The sequence below is a fragment of the Gopherus flavomarginatus genome, chromosome 11 (genome assembly GCF_025201925.1).
Source record: "Gopherus flavomarginatus isolate rGopFla2 chromosome 11, rGopFla2.mat.asm, whole genome shotgun sequence".
NCBI lineage: Eukaryota > Metazoa > Chordata > Testudines > Testudinidae > Gopherus > Gopherus flavomarginatus.
The window spans coordinates 16,627,116-16,648,340 of NC_066627.1; the positions used below are offsets into that span (position 1 = coordinate 16,627,116).

The 21,225-nt window shown below is 46.7% G+C and overlaps 1 protein-coding gene across 9 annotated transcripts in view; it reads left to right on the top strand.

The window, feature by feature from the left end:
• The window catches only part of LOC127031130 (histo-blood group ABO system transferase 2-like), a 58,625-nt gene extending 38,286 nt beyond the window's left edge, over positions 1-20,339 (top strand). For 3 of the 9 annotated variants that reach the window (XM_050917898.1, XM_050917897.1, XM_050917896.1), the window contains 5 exons: positions 9,693-9,731; positions 10,728-10,766; positions 11,462-11,497; positions 12,348-12,482; positions 13,728-20,339. In XM_050917898.1, the coding sequence (XP_050773855.1) occupies positions 9,693-9,731; positions 10,728-10,766; positions 11,462-11,497; positions 12,348-12,482; positions 13,728-14,412 (934 nt within the window). In that variant the 3' untranslated portion in view covers positions 14,413-20,339. Of the gene's footprint in view, positions 1-999; positions 1,092-9,692; positions 9,732-10,727; positions 10,767-11,461; positions 11,502-12,347; positions 12,483-13,727 lie in introns of those variants that run through there. The other 6 variants (XM_050917904.1, XM_050917902.1, XM_050917901.1 and 3 more) reach the window with 5 other exon arrangements.
• Positions 20,340-21,225: the final 886 nt, after the last annotated feature.

A 21,225-nucleotide genomic window follows, 5' to 3' on the forward strand; every position in this document is an offset into this window, starting at 1 on the left:
TTGGGAATCTCCCTCACATCCTCAACAGTGAAGACCAAAGCAAAGAATTAATTTAGTTTCTCCCCAATGACCTTATCATCTTTGAGTACTCCTTTAGCATCTCAATCGTCCAGTGGCCCTACTGGTTGTTTAGCAGGCTTTCTGCTTCTGATATATTTTAAAAAAAATTAGGAGAGACAGATCTTCCAGAGATTTAACATTTGCTCCTGATGTAAAGGCATCCGAATTTTTTAAAATGTGGTAGGCATGTCGGGAAAATGCCAAGTCTGGTTTCCACCTTAGGGCTCTGAACCACCGACGGGCATGCTCAGGTGTTAGCCCCATTCTAATTCTAGCCTTTTGTTTAAAAAGTTCATATTCATTCCTGTGTTCTTTAGGCATTTCAGCTGCCACCTCTGCAAAGGGTCCACTGAGTTCCAGCCTTGGTCTAGAGGAGGGTTGTACCCAAGGCAGGCTCCCGGTATCATCGCCTACCTTGTAGGTGGGGAATTTCTTGGGATGGGGAATGGTGCCTGGAGAAGGACTGTTAGGGTTACCTGGTGAACTCAGCTTAGCTCTTTCTAGCTCTAAGAACTTCCGCTCTAACTCCACCTCCAAGCACTTCGCCTCTCTTTTCCCTTCTTCTTCCAACTTCTTCCTCCGAGCGCTTCACCTCTCTTTCCATTTCCAACTCCAAGTGCTTTGCCTCTTTTTTGTCTTCCACTTCCAAGTGCATCATCTGTAGGAAGAAATCCCTGCCTTCTGCAGTTAGACCTCAGTCTGGGTTAAGAGCATCCCTCCAGCTTGGCACCGGGATCTCAGATTGGGGAGGGCTGACCCTTCCCCATGTCGCGTCAAAGCGGGCCTCAGATTCACTCAGTGAAGCCACACCAGGTGTATAAGTATATCCGGTTTTATTGACGGAGTATAAGAAGCTTCCCAGCCTTCACGCTTTACTAAATACATGCTTTCCAGCAACCAAGCTGGCAAGCAAGAATCAATGCTTCTGCTACGGACAGTCCCAGACCCTCCAGCCTTGTCCTTGAGGGTTCATGACAGGTGCTGCTCCAGCATGGGGAGTTCCTGGGCACTCACAAGGCCAAGGTCCACAGGTGAGACTGTTTGTCTAAAGCAATTCTCATAGCCATTTTTATCATCATATCTTTCTCAGGGGGCGTATACATCAACAAGTAGGCTCTAGCAGGAAACACTGTTGCTTTCTATTCTCACACTTAGCACACTTGGGCCCACTTCTCTCTTCACTTGTTTATCCAGTCGGAGTGGTTGCAAGCCAGCCTGGCCGATCAAAGCCAGTTCACTACTAGCTCCACCTGAACCATCCTGTAATAACAGCCAAGGTAACTTGCAGTCAGCCCCAACACTCCACCTCTTGTTTCTTGGCAGAGCTATGCTGATGGGGGGGCATACACAGCTTCATCATATGCCATGAGCACTCGCCCCCACTGTGTCATCCATCGAATATAAGAACCCAGAATACACAGCAGCTCCCCATCACTACAAAAACAACAACAACGGGATGCAACATTAAATTTAGGGCAGCTGTGATCTTAGGGGACCACCCCTTAAATACATCCCAACAGTGATGAACAGTTAGCTCCGACTCGGCCTTTGCCATCCGGAGAAGGGAGCCATGATCATACAACATTCTTACCCGGGTTCGTGTGAGTGCGACACCATGCTTCGCTGGCACCTGAGAAACTATAGGGTATTGCTGCTAAAAATATTCCAATTCAGCAGAGGTAACCCCAAGCTCCAGAGAAACATTCCAGGGCCTGAACTCAAGCCACTGCTCGTAAGCATCTCTCGTGGTAGCCCAGTATATCACACCTATGGTGTGGTCAGCTACATGGGGGCTCACTGCACTCCCCATCCTCCCAAACTACTGTGTGAAACGACAACACACACACCAACCCCAGCCATTGTCATAAACCCACGTGTCGTTGGCAGCAAACGGTTGCCACACACAAGTGGCCATGACATGCTGGAGGCTGCAGAGTTCTGGAGTGGGGCGGATCTCAGGGCACACCCAAGCAGTCTCTCAGATCTCTGTAGAACTCAGGAGCCCACGTACTGGTGCCAGTGATACGTGGTAGGGCCACACAATCACACCACAGGGAGGGAACTTGCCATGGATGGAGTACTGTGTCCAGTTTTGGGCCCCAAACTACAAGAAGGATGTGGAAAAATTGGAAAGACTCCAGCAGAGGGCAACAAAAATGATTAGGGGGCTGGAGCACATGACTTTTGAGGAGAGGCTGAGGGAACTGGGATTGTTTAGTCTGCAGAAGAGAAGAATGAGGGAGGATTTGACAGCTTCTTTCAACTACGTGAATGGAGGTTCCAAAGAGGATGGATCAAGAATGTTCTCAGTGGTACCAGATGACAGAAGAAGGAGTAATGGTCTCAAGTTGCAGTGGGGGAGGTTTAGGTTGGATATTAGGAAAAACTTTTTCACTAGGAGGGTGGTGAAGCACTGGAATGGGTTACCTAAGGAGGTGGTGGAATCTCCTTCCTTAGAGGTTTTTAAGGTCAGGCTTGACAAAGCCCTGGCTGGGATGATTTACTTGGGAATTGGTCCTGCTTTGAGCAGGGGGTTGGACTACATGACCTCCTGAGGTCCCTTCCAACCCTAATATTCTGTGATTCTATGATGTGCGCGCACAGTTTGAAATTGGACACGCAGGTGCTCATCGATAAAAATTGGGCCAGCACTAACATGAACCCAGTCTTTCAATGCCCCTCAAAAATAGGGACAAGCACTCATTGTAACCCAACTGGTTCTCTCTGTTGGTTAACCACAACATCTCTATTTGCATCAAAGCTACAACTTGCTCCACTACATATGACACCATTAAACTACTATTCTGTGCAATATTAGCAACAACACGAACTGTTTCCCAACCACTATGGTTTAATACCTTCCACATTTGCCATTGTCCTTTCCAATTTTGAATTGATGCCCCCAGCAACAAGGGGAGCCGATCTGCCTGCAGCTGGATCACCCCCAAGTTGAGGGTGCCCAATGTGGCAAGCTTATTTCGCAGTGCTTCTATATCAAAGTAATTTAATATACCTGTACCAGTTCCAACCTCTCCTAGCACTGTCTCCATAAGACACCCCTTTTTGCACCCCTTCCCCACCAGGGGGCCAACTGGGGATCGTCACTGCTCCCACAAACCATCTGTCCAGGGTTGACCGCTCGCATTGTGCAACCCAACATGGACTGCACTCTCATTAATATTTACATTAATTACATCAATCTGTGGACCCACAATTACAGGGCTACACGTATCAGGCAAAACCATTAAATGAAGTTTTCTTCGATTCAGTGTGGCAAAAACACGAAGTACATATAGCAATATCATCCCTCTATGTAAATCTTCTTGGTGAAGTTCCACATAGTCCCACAGGCTATGAGAAAACGGGTATCATTCCCGGTGCAGTTAAGCAACTTTCATAGGGCAGTCGTATTGGAGAACGGGATTTGTGGCATCACCTGTCCGCACCAGTGGGAGGAATCATTTAGCAAATGAAGGGTCACGTTGACTGTCAAATCAGTGTACACCAAGAGGGTATCTGGCCGGTGGCCTGGGAGTTGGAGCATACACACAATTGATCGAGACCTTCATGACAGGGCAGCTCTGATGTGCAGAGCAGGTAAAATTACCAATGGTCCGGTTTGTGGTGGCAGCACTCCATCGCAAATGTCCGCGATGCACAATGGTCCCATTTGCCCACCAAGCACAGAGGCCCAAAGTCCCCAAAAGACGCACACAAGCATCATCTTCGGAGTAGTTTGCCCCCATCAAGACAAACAAGATCATTATCCCCGTCAGTGGTGGCCCAGTAAGTGTCCCCGGGCCCCTGAGCAATGATCTCCCCTGACTGGAGGCTTCACGCAGGGTATCGTACCCATACCCAGCCACCCTCTTCCTCAGCTCTATCCATGGACCCAAACCTTCCCACTCCACAGGCGGTGTCCAGCACCTCCATTTCCTGCAGGTGCTGCACTTCAGGGAGGACAGTCTGCTCACAGATGAGCTGGGCCACCCGATTGCCCGGTTGTATACTCATGGGCTCCTCTCCAAGATTGAAGAGCAAAACTCGTACTTCTCCCCGGTAGTCATGGTCCACAGCCCCTGCCTGTACGTGCACTCCCGCTCACAAAGCCAGCCCAGAGTGGGGAGCCACCCTCCCATAACACGCTCTGGGTAATTGTACCCATATCTCAATGGGAATCAATTTCTGAGTGCCAGGATCAATGGTGTCGGGGGCAACTGCATACAAATCCACCTCTGCTGACTCTGGTGTCCCTCTAGTCAGGAGACAGACAGTGGGGTGTAGCAGTACAACTCCTAACGCATCAGGGTCCGACTGCCTCGAGCCCTAGGCCTCCTCATTCACTGGCCACACAGTCACTCCACCATATTGGCATCAGGCCATAGTATGGATGCATATTCAGCTAATAGGTGGCCGTGGTCAGTACCCCATACCACCCCCTAAGTGTGCAGTTCAGTGACAGGAGCCACAGCTGCTGTTTCAGCAATCCATTACACCATTCCACGACACCTGCCCCTTGTGAAACACCCATCGGATTCCCAGTCCTGCACTGTGTTACCGGTGAAATGGGACCCATTATCAGAAAGCAGTTGAGAGGGAACTCCATGGTGAACTACAATTCACTCGGTAACACCAGTGATTGTATTCCACTGGTTGGCATGGGATGCCGGCCAGACCTCTCCACAGCAGGTGACCATGTCGACCATGGTGAGGCTATACGCCTTGCATTGGTCACAAGGAAGTGGGCCAACATAATCAACTTGCCAAATTTGAGCAGGCTAGTCTCCTGTCCCGGGGAGCCAGCTTCCACCTGTAAGGGCTTAACAATCTGGCAAATTTTACAAATGGCTTTATCTGTTTTTAGGGCTACAAGTGAAGTGGGGATACCTTGGGCCTGTGCCCAACGGTACGCCCCCTCAGGGCCCAAGCGCCCTGAGTGTGTGTGTATCCAGGAAGCCAAGAGGGAAAAAGCCTCCCCCTCATCGGCAGGGGCCGTTGTACACTCGGCTATGTGGGCCAGTTGGTCCATGGCGGTATTCCAATAATGTTCCTGGGCACGATTCTGGTGGGCATTTGTATGAAACACATCAATTCAAAGGTCCTGCACAGCGGAATACAATTCCTGCCAAATAGGGGCACCCCACACAGGATTGCCATGGATGGCCCAATCCTGGGCTTTCCAGCAGCGCCTCTAGGTGGCCAGTCCTTGAGTCACTGCCCAAGAGTCAGTATACAGGCGTACCTTGGGATCCCCAAGGGCAAGCACCCACCTCACCAGCAGCAGCACAGCATAAAGCTAATCATATTGGCTGGAGGTTCCCTGTCCCTCGGTAGTCTCATGAACTGGTGAACAGAATTTAAGGCAACAGCTCTCCAGCGCCGTGTATTACAAACCTGGCTGAGCCATCAGTAAACCAGGCGTAGGGTCGCTAGGTGCCACTCAAACTATCAAATAAGGCTCCCCATTGCACAGTGGGGGCTTCAGTCGGGGTCTGCAGTGTGGCGGGGGGTCACCCCACCCCTCTTCTAGGTTGCGCCAACTGTTTATGAAGCTTACTAGTGCCATAGGGTCCTGCACAGGTGCGGTCACTAATGTACCACTTCCACTTCACAACTGAACTCTGTTATGGCATGCCCACTCTATTTCCAGTGTTGGGATCTGTTGTGAGGCGGTGTGGCTCCTCACCACCCCGGAGCAGGACGAGCCCATCTGCAGGCCAGAGCAGGTGGAGCTAGGGAGCTCTAAGCCTGCCCCTCAGAGGCCCTTTTCTCAGATATTTCGATCAATCAGCTCCTGAGGAGTGCTCAGGGGACAGCGGGGAGTAGGACGTTGCTGGAGTGGATTTTTGCTGCTGTAGAGTATGGTGGCCAGATCCCATGGATTGGCATGATGTGGATAAACTCTGGAGTACAATTCCTGAGGCTTCCATTCGCCTTCAGGAAATGGGGATACAAGTAGTGCTCTATACAAATAACTTCCAGGATCCCGACAATGAGACCGCCACAGCCTGGATGAGGAACCGTTTGTTGCGCACTGCCCCACTCCATTTGAAAGGGGCCCTCTTCGCTGCTCTGAGTCCCGCACAGGGCTGCCAGGTGGGTGAGGCTGCCTTGCTGCTGGGGCAGTTGGGGGACATTGAGGACATCAAGGCGAAGGTCCAGGCGAGTCTGGCCAACCGAAAGGGGGACACAAAGAAGTAGCCCACATGCTTTTCGAGGAGGGATTATTTTGCAGCCTTGATGAAGGGGAGAACCCCAAAAAACAAGACTGATGGGCTCCTCACCAAAGAACTAGTTGCCCTCCAATGGGAAATGGTTAAGGATCAGGGTAAGGGTGGGAAGGGGGAGGCTGAGATGCCTGCCCTGCCTGCTCCCTGCCTCTACCCCTCCTTGGATGAGTGGCAAACGCCGGACCCCCGACAGGAGGCCAGCAGGGCCTACACCGTTGGGTTAATAAAGGGAACTGCCCCATCAGACCCGTGCCCCCATGTACATGTCTGGATTCATTAGTCACCGTACAAAAAGCAGCAGGTCAGTGCTTTTGTGGACACTGGGGTGGAGCTATCCCTTGTTTACAGTAATCCTTCCAAATTCCAGGGTACATCGATACAGATTAATGGATTTGGGGGGCAGGTCATACTTGGTAGGTGGGTGGCCTTAGTTTTGCAAATTGGGCATACCCCTCCCCGTTTGTGCTCACTCCTGTGCGAGAGTGTATTATTGGTATTGACATTCTGCAGGGCCTTTCTCTTTCCCTTTCTGATGGGCGTACTGGTTTGGGGTGCAGGTGGTTGTGGTGGGCCATGCCTTATGGTCCGGCCCCAGCCCTGGTCAGTTGTTTCACTGAGGCAGTACCGGCTTCCCAGGGAACAGAAGAGTATAAGGGAGACTATAGCTGAGTTGCAGCGGGTAGTTGTCATTAAGCCAGTGGTATTTCCTTTTAACAGCTCGGTGTGGCCTGTGAAAAAACCCGATGGGTCTTGGTGGATGATGGTAGACTCCTGGGCCCTTAATGGGAAGGTGCCCCTCATCACGGCCGCCGTTCCTGATGTTGTGATTTTAATTGAGGCCATTGGGCAGACCGAGGGGGAATGGTATGCCGTTATTGACCCAGCCAACGCCTTTTTCTCAATTCCCATTGCTGAAGAGGCACGAGCCGAATTTACCTTCACCTGGCATTGGCGCCAGTACACTTTCACACAATTCCCACAGGGATATGTCCACAATCCCACGTTGTGCCATGGATTGGTGGTGCGCAACCTCCAGATGTTTACCCCCGAAGAATCAGTGACTATTCATAACTATATTGATGATTTGATGTTTCAGGGGACGGATCATGATGTAGTGCAGTGAACCTTGCAGGCGTTCACCACTCATGCAGGCCAGGGGGTGAGCTGTTAATCCCAACAAAGTACAGCCCACCAGCTGACCCATGAAATTCCTTGGGATGGTGTGACAAGGGGCTCAGCGCCAGTTCCCTCTTTCTGTTGTAGACCAAACCTCACAGCTTGCAGCCCCGACCACCAAGGTCGAGGTGCAGCGAGTGATTGGGTTATTTGGGTATTGGCATAACCACATTCTGCACCTTGCTTTGGTTTTAAAGCTCCTTTATAATGTCATCAGGAAAAAGACGGCATTTGATTGGGGTGAAGCCAAGCAGCAGGCATTTGAGGAGGCTAAAGCTGCCATCCAGATCGCAATGCCCTTGGGCCCATGTGACCCTCATAGCCCCTTTCGCCAGAAGTGTCAGTGCTGGAGGATTACGTCTCTTGGAGTCTGTGGCAAAAATTGTTGGGTGCCCGTGATAAGAGGCTCCTCTGGTTTTGGTCTCGTAAACTCCCTGAGGTGGCCAGCCGGTATACTCCATTCAAGAAGCAGCTTTTGGCTTGCTATTGGGTCCTGATTGAAACTGAGCACCTGACTGAGGGACAGACTGTGGTTTTACAGCCTGAAATCCCCATTATGAATTGGGTTTTGGACCCTATACAAGGGTTAGCCAGGGCTCGACCCTCTTCAGGGTGGCGGGGAGCCACACCGGCTCACTACACACAGTTGATGTTCAGGGGAATTAATCCATCCACAGGGGTCTCTCTCAGCAGCCCTTGCAGTAACTGGAATAAGCACTGTAAGCCCAGGTCCAGGGTCAGGGCGGGGCAATACTAAGTCAGGTGCTCAGGTCCTCGGGCAGGGTACAGCAACCGCAGTTTAATAGGAATAAACCTGGCCCAGAGTCAAGGTGGGGCAGCAATGAATCAAACACTCAGGCCCCTCCAGCAGGAGCTGATTAGTGGCCGCATAAACAGTAGCAATAAGCCGAGGCCTTAGGTCAGGGCGGGGCAACAATGATGAGTCAGGAGCCTAGGCCCTCAGGCAGGGCTGAGCAGTGACAGTAAAAGCAGTAATGAGTCAGGAGCTCAGGCAGAGCTGAGCAATGACAGCAGGCCCAAGCCTCCTCAGGCCCGGGAAGGGGGAGACTGCCACCCGTGAGTTGGGTGGCAGGGGGGACGCAGGCCCTCCCACTCCACTGCACCCCAGCCCGGGGCCCTAGCAGCAGCAGATGACCCACTGCTGGGTCTGTGGGGATCCTGGCCACAACACACTGACATCGGCTCTGGCAGTGCTGCAGCCAAACAAGGGTCAGTTGCCCCTGGCTACTTCCACACTCCCCTCCAGTAGTACCCGGGTCAGGGTGGTGTTCTCTGGGGGGTCCAGCAACATGGGTTTTTTGGGGCAGTGAGCAAGCGGCAGGCCCAGCAACTCCTCCGGGTAACGAGCGCAGGGCAGGCCTGGCAACTCCTCTGGATAACGAGCTCAGGGCAGGCCCGGCAACTCCTCCGGGCAGCAAGCGCAGGGCAGGCCCGGCAACTCCTCCGGGTAGCGAGCGCAGGGCAGGCCCGGCAACTCCTCTGGGTAGTGAGCGCAGGGAAGGCCTGGCAACTCCTCTGGGTAGCGAGCGCAGGGCAGGCCCGGCAACTCCTCTGGGCAGCGAATACAGGGCAAGTCAGGCTAGTCCTGGCATGTACCTTGGGCCGCAGGGGTTTCCCAGTCACGGGCTAGACTGGAGACTTGTGGCCTCCCTGGCTGCCAGGACTCCAGCGATCACAATGATGGGTGGGAAGACGAAATTGAGACTGAAGCAGACGGAGGCAGTGCAAAGGAGATCCGGCCCTTGGTTACTAACCAAACTAAGAGGCCTCCAGAGCAGCCCCCCAACAGACACAGATAATCTGGGACTATACGGAAAGAGAGCTCCAGGGCCTTCAGGTACAATTCAGGCAGCGGGATGGGAAGAGCGTGAAGTCTTGGCTGCTCCGTTGCTGAGACCAGGGCGCTCAGGCATTGCACCTGTTTCTGGGGGAGATCTTGATCTTAGGGGCCCTCAACAAACATTCTAGACTTCAGAGTGATGTTTGGGGTTATTGCATGTATTGCTTCTGTTGCTGTGTGTGGGTTGTGTTCTGCTGGAAGACTAGTGTAAATTTGTGAGGATGCCGAGTGAGGGGTGTGTGCTGCTGTGAGGGGCTATATAGAGTCAGTCTGGATTTACACGGCCGTAAATGAGACCCTACATGCCTCATCCTGAAAGGATCATTCCATTTTTATTAACCAGTGGTGCTCTTCTGTTTCCCTAGCATACCATATATCAGCCAGCCCTCATGCCAGCCCATAAGGTAAGGACATATTCTACCTACATCCAGCTCTCCCGTAGCTGTGTTCTGTATTTATCTTTACCACTGTTGTGTTATGGCTTCACTAGGTGCCTTCTACTACCCTCGTGCATGTTAAGTAGTAACTAGAGTGGAGCAAAATTCAGATTTCCCACATTCCAACATCTATTTTTGTTCCAAAACAGGACAAAATATTTGAAATTTTCTGCAGAACACAAATAAAAAATGTCAATTTGCAAATGTCAAAACATTTTATTTTGACTTTTTCTGTTGAAACAAAGCATTTTGACCTTCCTGAAATGGAAGTAATTCATTTTCATTTGTTGAAGCACATTTCAACATAATATTACCTTTCCCTGTTGTCCTTTCCGTGTTGTTGGTCAAGCCCATGTTCTCTCCTAGGAGCCTGGTTCCCTGGGCAGACTAATTCTACTAGTTTGTGATAATCCCTTTAGGAAGAAAAATCTCATAGCCACAAATGAGGATGTGTTGTCACTACAGCAACTAGCGTGGCACAGGTATGGCTGTGCTGTTGTAGCACTGTAGTGTAGACATTTCTTAATTTGATGGAATTTCTCTTGCTGTTGTTAATGCACTTATCCAAGAGGTGGTAGCTCAGTTAATAGAATGTATTTTTGAAAAGTTTGTGCTTATTGGGCTAGATCAGGGATAATCCATTATTCTTTGTCAAAGTCCAAGTTTCTTGGCAAAAGTATATTCAAGATCCAGAGTCCGGAGAAAATAATACAAAAAGAATAATAATAAGAAGAATTATAATACGTAACTAAAAACAGTTCATGGTCCTTTTAAAAGTGTCTGGAGGTCCAGTGCTTGCCTGCAGTCTGCCTATTGACTATGGCTGGGCTAGAACCTCAGTCAGTGCAAATCACATGGATGTCGATGGATTGGCACTGATTCACACCAACCAAGGATCTGTTCCATTATTTCTGTGATGCTAAGAGAGCAATGAAACATCTCTGGTTTCCTTCTCTTTCCTAGACAAACTGACTTGAATGAGACCTTCTCAGTGCTTCCACGGTAAGGATGGGCTGCCCTCTGTTCATAATATATAACAAAATAAAGAGCTGAGATTGTGGTCATAGCAAACAAAGCAATGAATATCGAAGCATGCGTAGCGTGGTGTTGTTATGTAGAAAATTTCCCCCTGACACACTCTGTTCCCAGTTCCACAAAATTTAGGGGTGACCGTTGGGCCATTTATCTCTGTCAACGTTTACAGCCCTGAAGCCTTATGCTAAATCCTGAAGGCAATGTCTCACAGGATACAGGTAAGGTAAAGTATCAGTGTCTTACAGGATACAGTCCTGTGGGTTCCTTACATTACCTCTAAATAAAATAAATGCTAAAGGTAGCTCTATGGGCTGCACAGGCGATAAATATATAGAAAGACAGAGTCTAGGTAAGATCTTGATAATGTGGAAGGTGATTCTTCCCTGAGATCTTCTACTGTCTCCATACCCATTGATCATGTTTATGGTGATTTTGCAGGTTGGGCCATAGAGATGAAGAACGTCTCTTTAACCAGTACCTTAAAAGGAAATTACTCCCAGAATTGGTCTATATAGAATACAACTCTATCATACTCATGTTTTCTAGTGCCCGTTATATGGTATAGATGCCCATTTCTCATTTATTCTTCTGGCCATTATAGAAGGTTAAAGATACTACATACATACAGTTATATCCCAGTAATTCATATCTTCTTTCAACAGAATGTCATATCCACAGCCATTTGTGGACAAGCCTCAGTAAGTCTCCCCTTCTCACATTTTGTTTTAAATTGGATAAATATTAAAAAAAAAAATGAAACAGGAAAAAAACATGATAGTTATATGTAGACCACATTATTGCTCAGCAATTACAGGGATGAGAACCACTCTAAGAACCTACAGAATTAGCCCTGCAAACATAATGAATTGCATAAAGAAGTCTCAAAATTATTTCAGTTCGATTTTTGACAACTGCCAGTTTGTTTAACTGACTTTTTTTTCAGTAGAACACACCATTAAGTGCAAAAGATTTATTTTCACTTAAAGGAGGATATTTTTAGGGAGAAAAATACAACTTTTTTTGTCATTTTACATTTTAGAATTTTATCTGGCTTCCCATGCAAATCATTTAACATTTCCACTTGTCACAATGAATAAAAAAAAAATTCATTTCATTTGGATTTTCAAGGGGTGCTATGCAGTCAAACCCCTGTGTTTTAACATGACTCAAATGTCTCACTCCCCTCTGGTCCTTTGTAAATTCCAGCCACTGTGAACATTAACCAAGATTTCTGAGTGACAGAATATCCTGAAATGGAATTGTGAATATGTTTGTGTGAAAAGTCATGAAATTTGTCATTATTTGCTCCCTGCTACATCATGTGCTCAGATCGATAGGAGAAGAATATGTACAACTTGGGTTGGTTGGTAGATAGATACAATTGTCACTTATGGATAAGTTGATCCATAATTGCCCGAAAGAGGGACACTTGCACCTTATCCTGAAGAGTCTAATGCTGGCCAATGATAGAGAGGGGATATCTGGCCCTTTAGACCCCAGTCTGATTCAGTCTGGCCGTTACTGAGTTTTCTCTCTCATTTCATGCAGGAGAACTGACGTCTTGCTCGTGTCCCCGTGGCTGGCTCCCATTGTATGGGAAGGCACCTTCAACAGAGACATCCTGAATGCCCAGTACAGACAAAAAAATTTCGTTGTTGGGGTGGCCACATTTGCGGTTAAAAAGTACGACTTCCCTTGCACAGTCCAAGACCTGTGACACTACGCTTAGTTGTGCTGCACCATGGAGTGTGATAGATGTCCTTGAAAGGCTCCCTGTAATGCTCCTAGCCCCATTCCACCACACACTGAGGCCTTGTCTACACTACACGGCTAAATCGGCACCACTGTGATCGATGCAGCGGTATTGACATCTGTAATCCACGTCAATGAGAGGTGGAAGCTATGTCGACTTAAGTTACAGTACTTACTTAACTAAGATCCATTTATAGTGTTAGTGTAGACCAGGCCTATGGCTGGGGTGTGCGGAGAGCCGTTAAAGCACAGCGACAACTGAGATTCTGGAACTTAGCTCCACCCACCCCTTGTCACACAGCACCAGTCTCACTAACCCATCTCAACAGGCTGTAGGGCCACAAAAGAAAATATCTGGAATGTTTAAGCCCTAAGATAAGATTGTTAAACGGGGGATCCTGTGTGCAGTAACTCAGCTCCTACTATGAAAGGAACTAGAGGCCTATATTTAAAACTGAATATTTTTTAAAGCTGGGGATTTCAACAAGGCCTTAACAGCCAGATTTTTAAAGGTATTTAGGCACCTAACTCCAATTGATTTCAGTGGGAGTTGGGGCCTAAATAACTTTGAAGGCCAAACCCTAAGGGAATTAAGAAGCGGCCAAATCAAATTGCAAGTAAACTATTATTATCATGGCCACCTAGGTGCCCCACTCAAGAACCAGAAATCCAGTTGCATCAGGATACTCCATCTGGGCTGTGAGAGACCCCTTAGTTCATGTCCCCTCTCTGCTTCAGGAGACGAAGAAGAAGAAGGTATTTGAACAGAGATCTGCCATCTCTCTGGTGCATGCCTGAACCACTGGGCTGTGGGACATTCTGATGTAGAGTGCCCTCAATCTGTCATGTTGAAGCTGTTCCATTGCGGATTAAATAATTAGTCACTGAGCCAGAGAGACCAAGCATGAAAATGTGGACTCATTCCCAGGGGATGTTGTGAAGGCCAGAACTATAACAGGGTTCAAAAAAGAAAATGATAAATTCATGGAGGATAGGTCCATCAATGGCTATTAGCCAGGATGTGCAGGGATTCAGCCCCATTCTCTGAGTGTCCTTAGCCTCTGATTGCAAGAAACTGAGCATGGTTGATGGGATGGATCACTCAATGATTTCCTGTTCCATTCATTCCACACTGATAACTCATTTCATTCACTGTTGCACTCATTTTCCTTTCAGATACGTCCGGTTCATAGAAGGGTTTCTTGGCTCCGCCAACAAATTCTTCCTCTCTGGGCACAGGGTTAACTTCTATCTCTTCACTGACCACCCAGAGAAAGTCCCATCCATTAATCTGGCCCCTGAGAAGCGTCTCTTCATCATCCCTGTCCAGAACTACTCACGGTGGCAAGACATCTCCATGAACCGCATGGACATCATCAGCAACCACGTCCACAGCCACTGGCGATACGAAGTAGACTACCTTTACTCCATGGACATCGACGTCCAGATGTTTGAGCACATTGGGGTGGAGATCATCGATACGCTTGTGGGGACCATCAGCTCCTGGCAATACACCAAGCCCCGGGATAGCAACTCCTATGAGAGGCATCCAGAGTCGCGAGCCGCCATCCCCCATGGGGAAGGAGATTTCTACTATGCAGCCAGCTTCTACGGAGGGAGCGTGTCTGAAGTCTACAAGTTGACCACAGCCTGCTTCAAAGGGGTCACAGAGGACAGAGCCAATGGCATCGAAGCCAAGTGGCACGAGGAAAGCCACCTGAATAAATACTTACTGTATCACAAGCCCACACGCCTGCTGTCCCCGGAGTACTACTGGGATGAGGAACTGATCAGACCTCGCATCATCAGGGTTAAGAGATTGTCATCAGTGCGCAAAGATCTGCAAGAAGTCAGGTTCTGAAGGAAGGAAGAGAAAGAGAAAGGGATGGATGGATGCTGTGACAGATATGGCAATCACTCCTGCAATACCCTTGAAAAAACCTCATTGAATTAAGTTTAAGTATCTTTAATGTATGGCTCAAATTTGTTGAATAACAGGCTCAATTGTAATTACTTAAGCAAAGAATACCAATCAGAGATTAGTGCAGCACTATACAGAATACAGAAAGAAATAGATACTAGGGCTATCAATTAATCACCGTTAACTCTCACGATTAACTCAAAAAAATTAAACGCAATTTAAAAAATTAATCATGATTAATCACAATTTTAATTACACTGTTAAACAATAGAATATCAACTGAATTTTATTAAATATTTTTGGGTGTTTTTCTTCATTTTCAAATATATTGATTTCAATTACAACACAGACTACAAAGTGTATAGTGCTCACTTCATCATTTTTACCATGAAAATATTTGTAATAAAAATAATAATATAAACAAAATAATATTTTTCAATTCACCTCAACAAGTACCATAGTGCAATCTCTCTATCGTGAAAATGGAACTTACAAATGTAGATTTTTTTTGTTACATAACTGCACTCAAAAACAAAACAGTGTAAAACTTTAGAGCCTACAAGTCCTCTTAGTCCTACTTCTTGTTCAGCCAATTGCTAAGATATACAAGTTTGTTTACATTTACGGGAGATAATATTGCCTTCTACTTATTTACAGTGTCATCAGAAAGTGAGAATAGGAGTTCGCATGGCACTTTTGTAGCCAGTATTGCAAGGTATTTCCTGCCAGAAATGGTAAGGATTCATATGTCCCTTCATGCTTGGGCCATCATTCCAGAGGACATGCTTCCATGCTGATGACACTCATTAAAATAAATGAGTTAATTAAATTTTTGACTGAACTCCTTGGGGGAGAATAGTACGTTTCCTGCTCTGTTTTACCCACATTCTGCCATATATTTCATGTTGTAACAGTTTTGGTGTTGACCCAGCACATACTCGTTTTGAGAACACTTTCACTGCAAATTTGACAAAACACAAAGAAGGTACCAATGTGAGATTTCTAAAGATAGCTACAGCACTTGACCCAAGGTTTTGAGAGTTTGAAGTGCTTTCCAAAATCTGAGGGGGATGAGGTGTGGAGCATGCTTTCAGAAGTCTTAAAAGAACAACACTCCGATACAGAAACTACAGAACCCAAACCACCAAAAAAGAAAATCAACCTTCTGCCAGTGGCATGTGACTCACATGATGAAAGTGAACATGTGTCAATCCGCACTGATTTGGATCATTATCGAGCAGAACCCATCATCAGCATCAGCTTTCAGTGGTCTAACCTCAATCATTTCACTGCAGGAACTCCTGATTTATTCCAAGAGCACTTGTAGCACCTTAGAGACTAACAAATTTATTTCAGCATAAACTTTCATGAGCTACAGCTCACTTCTTCGGATGCATAGAATGGAACACACAGACAGGAGATATTTATACATACAGAGAACATGAAAAGGTGGAAGTATGCATACCAACAGGAAGAGTCTAATCAATTGAGATGAGCTATCATCAGCAGGAGAAAAAAAACTTTTGAAGTGATAATTAAGATGACCCATAAAAGGTGTGAGGAGAACTTAACATAGGGAAATAGATTCAATTAGTGTAATGACCCAACCATTCCCAGTCTCTGTTTAGGCCTGAGTTAATTGTATCTAATTTGCATATTAATTCAAGTTCAGCAGTTTCTCTTTGGAGTCTGTTCTTGAAGTTTTTTTGTTGCAAAATTGCCACCTTCAAATCTGTCACTGAGTGGTTAGAGAGGTTGAAGTGTTTTCCCACTGGTTTTTGAATGTTATGATTCCTGATGTCAGGTTTGTTTCCATTTATTCTTTTGCACAGAGACTGTCCGGTTTGCCCAATGTACATGGCAGAGGGGCATTGCTGGCACATGATGGCATATATCACGTTGGTAGATGTGCAGGTGAATGAGCCCCTGATGGCGTGGCTAATGTGATTAGGTCCTGTGATGGTGTCACTTGAATAGATATGTGGACAGAGCTGGCTTCGGGCTTTATTGCAAGGATAGGTTCCTGGGTTAGTGTTTATGTTGTATGGTGTCTAGTTGCTGGTGAGTATTTGCTTCAGGTTGGGAGGCTGTCTATAAGCAAGGACTGGCCTATCTCCCAAGATCTGTGAGAGTGAGGGATCATCTTTAAGGATAGGTTGTAGATCTTTGATGATGCGCTGGAGAGGTTTTAGTTGGGGGCTGTAGGTGATGGCTAGTGGTGTTCTGTTATTTTCTTTGTTGGGTCTGTCCTGTAGTAGGTGGCTTCTGGGTACTCTCCTGGCTCTGTCAATCTGTTTTTTCACTTCAGCAGGTGGGTATTATAGTTTTAAGAATTCTTGATAGAGATCTTGTAGGTGTTTCTCTCTGTCTGAGGGATTGGAGCAAATACGGTTGTATCTTAGAGTCTGGCTGTAGACAATGGATCGTGTGGTGTGTCCTGGATGGAAGATGGAAGCATGTAAGTAAGTATAGCAGTCAGTGGGTTTCCGGTATAGGGTGGTGTTTATGTGACCATTGCTTATTAGCACAGTAGTGTCTAGAAAATGGAACGCTTGTGTGGATTGGTCTAGGCTGAGGTTGATGATGGGATGGAAATCGTTAAAATCATGGTGGAATTCCTCGAGGGCTTCTTTTCCATGAGTCCAGATGATGATGTCATCAATGTAGCACAAGTAGAGTAAGGGCATTAGAGAACGAGAGCTAAGGAAGCGTTGTTCTAAGTCAGCCATAAAGATGTTGGCACACTGTGGGGCCATGCGGGTACCCATAGCAGTGCCACTGACTTGAAGGTATATATTGTCTCCAAATGTGAAATAGTTGTGGATGAGGACAAAGTCACGAAGTTCAGCCGCCAGGTTAGCCATGATATTATCGAGGATACTATTCCTGATGGCTTGCAACATAAAAACATAAGAACAGCCATACTGGGTCAGACCAAAGGTCCATCTAGCCCAGTATCTGTCTACTGATAGTGGCCAATGCCAGGTGCCCCAGAGGGAGTGAAGCTAACAGGCAATGATCAAGTGATCTCTCTCCTGCCATCCATTTCCATCCTCTGGTGAACAGAGGCTAGGGACACCATTCTGTAGTCCATCTTTGTGCGGAATGTTGGTGTAGAGGGCTTCCACATCCATAGTGGCCAGGATGGTGTTTTCTGGAAGATCACCGATGGGTTGTAGTTTCCTCAGGAAGTCAGTGGTGTCTCGAAGATAGCTGGGAGTGCTGGTGGCATAGGTCCTGAGGAGAGAGTCCACATAGCCAGACAATCCTGCTGTTAAGTTGCCAATGCTTGAGATGATGGGGCATCCAGGATTTCCAGGTTTATGGATCTTGGATAGCAAATAGAATACACCTGGTCGGGGTTCTAGGCATGTGTCTGTACAGATCTGTTCCTGTGCTTTGTCAGGGAGTTTTTTGAGCAGATGGTGTAGTTTCTTTTGGTAATCATCACTGGGATCAGAGGGTAATGGCCTGTAGAATGTGGAGTTAGAGAGCTGCCTAGCAGCCTCTTGTTCATATTCCGACCTATTCATGATGACAACAGCACCTCCTTTGTCAGCCTTTTTGATTATGATGTCAGAGTTGTTCTTGAGGCTGTTGATGGCATTGTGTTCAGCACAGCTTAGGTTATGGGGTAAGTGATACTGCTTTTCCACAATTTCATCCCGTGCACGTTGATGGAAGCAATCTATGTAGAAGTCCAGTCTGTTGTTTCGACCCTCAGGAGGAGTCCATGCAGAATCCTTTTTATTATAGCGTTGGTAGGAAGGATTCTGTGGGTTAGTATGTTGTTCAGAGATGTGTTGGAAGTATTCTTTGAGTCGGAGACGGCGAAAGTAGGATTCTAGGTCACCGCAGAACTGTATCATGTTCGTGGGTCTGGAAGGACAAAAGGAGAGGCCCTGAGATAGGACAGATTCTTCTGCTAGACTAAAAGAATAGCTGGAAAGATTAACACTATTGTTGGGTGGGTTAAGGGAGCTCCTTGTGCCATGTAGCAGTTTAGACAGTTTAGTGTCCTTTTTCTTTTGTAGAGAAGCAAAGTGTGTGTTGTAAACGGCTTGTCTAGTTTTTGTAAAGTCCATCCATGAGGAAGTTTGTGTAGAAGGTTGGTTTTTCATGAGAGTATCTAGTTTTGAGAGTTCAGTCTTAATCTTCCCGTTTGTTGTATAGGATGTTGATCAGGTAGTTTCACAGTTTCTTTGAGAGTGTGTGGCACAATCTGTTAGCATAGTCTGTGTGATGTGTAGATTGTAATGGATTTTTTACTTTTAGTCCTTTTGGTATGATGTCCATCTGTTTGCATTTGGAAAGGAAGATGATGTCTGTCTGTATCTGCACGAGTTTTTTCATGAAGTTGATGGATTTCCACTCCATACGGCTAAATGCAGTGCCTTGCATAATGACAGGTTTTAGAGTAGCAGCCGTGTTAGTCTGTATCCGCAAAAAGAACAGGAGTACTTGTGGCCCCTTAGAGACTAACAAATTTATTTCAGCATGAGCTTTCGTGGGCTACAGCTCACTTCTTCGGATGCATAGAATGGAACACACAGACAGGAAATATTTATAAATGTCCGGGGATTGGTCCTGCTTTGAGCAGGGGGTTGGACTAGATGACCTCCTGAGGGCCCTTCTGTAACGATGCTGGTTCTGACTGGACCCAACTGAGAGTGCCAATTCAGGATAAATTGCTTAGAACAGGGCAGTTACAGCCCAAGGCTGGGGTTTTTCCACCTCTAAAGTAAACCACACCAGCCAAATAAAGAGGACTTTGGTCTCACCCCACTGGCTAACCACAAGTCACACAAGCAATTCCCATCGACACTCCAGTTTCCCAGTATCACTCCAGTGCCACTCATCATGAGGATGAATGGTTATGAAAACCAACACCCCAGTAAAAGAAAAAAGGTTCTCTCAATCCCAAAGAACCAAGCCCCAGATCCAGGTCAATATACAGATCAGATCTTACCCACAAATCACACTGTTGCCAATCCCTTTGAATCTAAAATCTAAAGATTTATTCATAAAAGGAAAAAGATATAGATGAGAGCTAGAACTGGTTAAATAGAATTAATTACATGCAGTAATGGCAAAGTTCTTGGTTCAGGCTTGTAGCAGTGATGAAATAAACTGCAGATTTAAATCAAGTCTCTGGAGTACATCCCCCACTGGGATGGGTCATTCAGTCCTTTGTTCAGAGCTTCAGTTTGTAGCAAAGTCCCTCCAGAGGTAAGAAGCAGGATTGAAGACAATATGGAGATGAGGCATCAGCCTTTTATAGTCTTTTCCAGGTATAAGAACACTTCTTTGTTCTTACTGTGGAAAATTACAGCAAAATGAAGTCTGGAGTCACATGGGCAAGTTCCTGCATACTTTGCTGAGTTACAAGGCGTATTTGCCTTCTCTCCATGGGTCAGTTGTGTAACTGATGGTCCTTAATGGGCCATCAAGCAGGCTAGGCAGAACTGACCCCAGCTTGTCTGGGATGTTACCCAGAAGCATAGCATAAGTTTGAAGTGCAGAGCCAATAGTCATAACTTCAACTACAAAAATGATACACACATATAGACACCATAATTATAACCAGCAAACCATAACCTTGTCTTAGACACCTCATTTGACCCCCTTTATACAAGATTCAGTGCCACTACAGGACTTTGGTTGCAACTATGTTCTATATGGTCCCAGATTATGTCAATAACATCACACCTCCTAACACTCATAGTCTAGGTTTCTATGTAGGGTTAGACTTGCATGTCTTATTTTCTTTTGCTTGATAATTCACTTTGTTCTGTCTGTAAGCACCTGGAACCACTTAAATCCCACTTTCTGTATTTAATAAAATCACTTTTTACTTATTAATTAAACCCAAGAGATGCACCCTGTATAAGCTGTATACAGGGTAAAACAGGTTTATTTGGGTTTGGACCCTATTGGGAGCTGGGGAGCTGGTTGTTAGACAGGAACACTTCTGTGAGCTCTTTTCAGTTAAGGCTGCAGCTTTTGGGGGGACGTGGTTCAGACCTGGGTCTGGGATTGTAGCAGGCTAGCAGGTCTGGCTCAAACCAGGTAGGGCACTGAACCCCCCCGCTGGCAGGGAAAGTGGGATTTGGGGTAATCTCAGCACACCAGGTGGCAGTTCAAGGGGTTTTCTGTGATCCAACCCATAACACTGTTCTCTTCTTACTTTACCTGTGAAGGGTTAACAAGCCCACAGGTAAAAGGAAGGGAGTGGCATCTGACCAAACGAGCCAATGGGAAGGCTATAACTTTTTAAAATTGGGGGAAAAAACTTCCCTTTGTCTCTCTGTTGTTCGTTAGAAGAAGAAGCAGGTTGACCCAGAGGCAGGTATGAGTAAGGGCTTCTTTATTGTGATACTTGTTCCCCTGAATCCAATTGTCCAGTAAGCCCTGATTTAGTTACAGCACATTCTTGTACACGCCTACATCCGTTCCAACACCCTCAAAACCCAGGCATTTTACCTTGAAAATATATTTATTTGCCACAAATCTCCCTGGTCAGCAGTTTTTAGGGGAGGTAGGAAGGGGCCATAAGCCAGGACTTGTTTATGTAGCTGGGAAAGGAAGGGAGGAGGAGATAACACTGATTTACCCAAAAGGTATGCTATAGATCAGAGGTGAGCAAACTGTGGCCCATGGGCCACATCCGGCCCGTGGGACCCTCCTGCCCGGACCCTGAGCTCCTGGCCCGGGAGGCTAGCCCCCGGCTCCCCACCTGCTGTTCCCCTACCC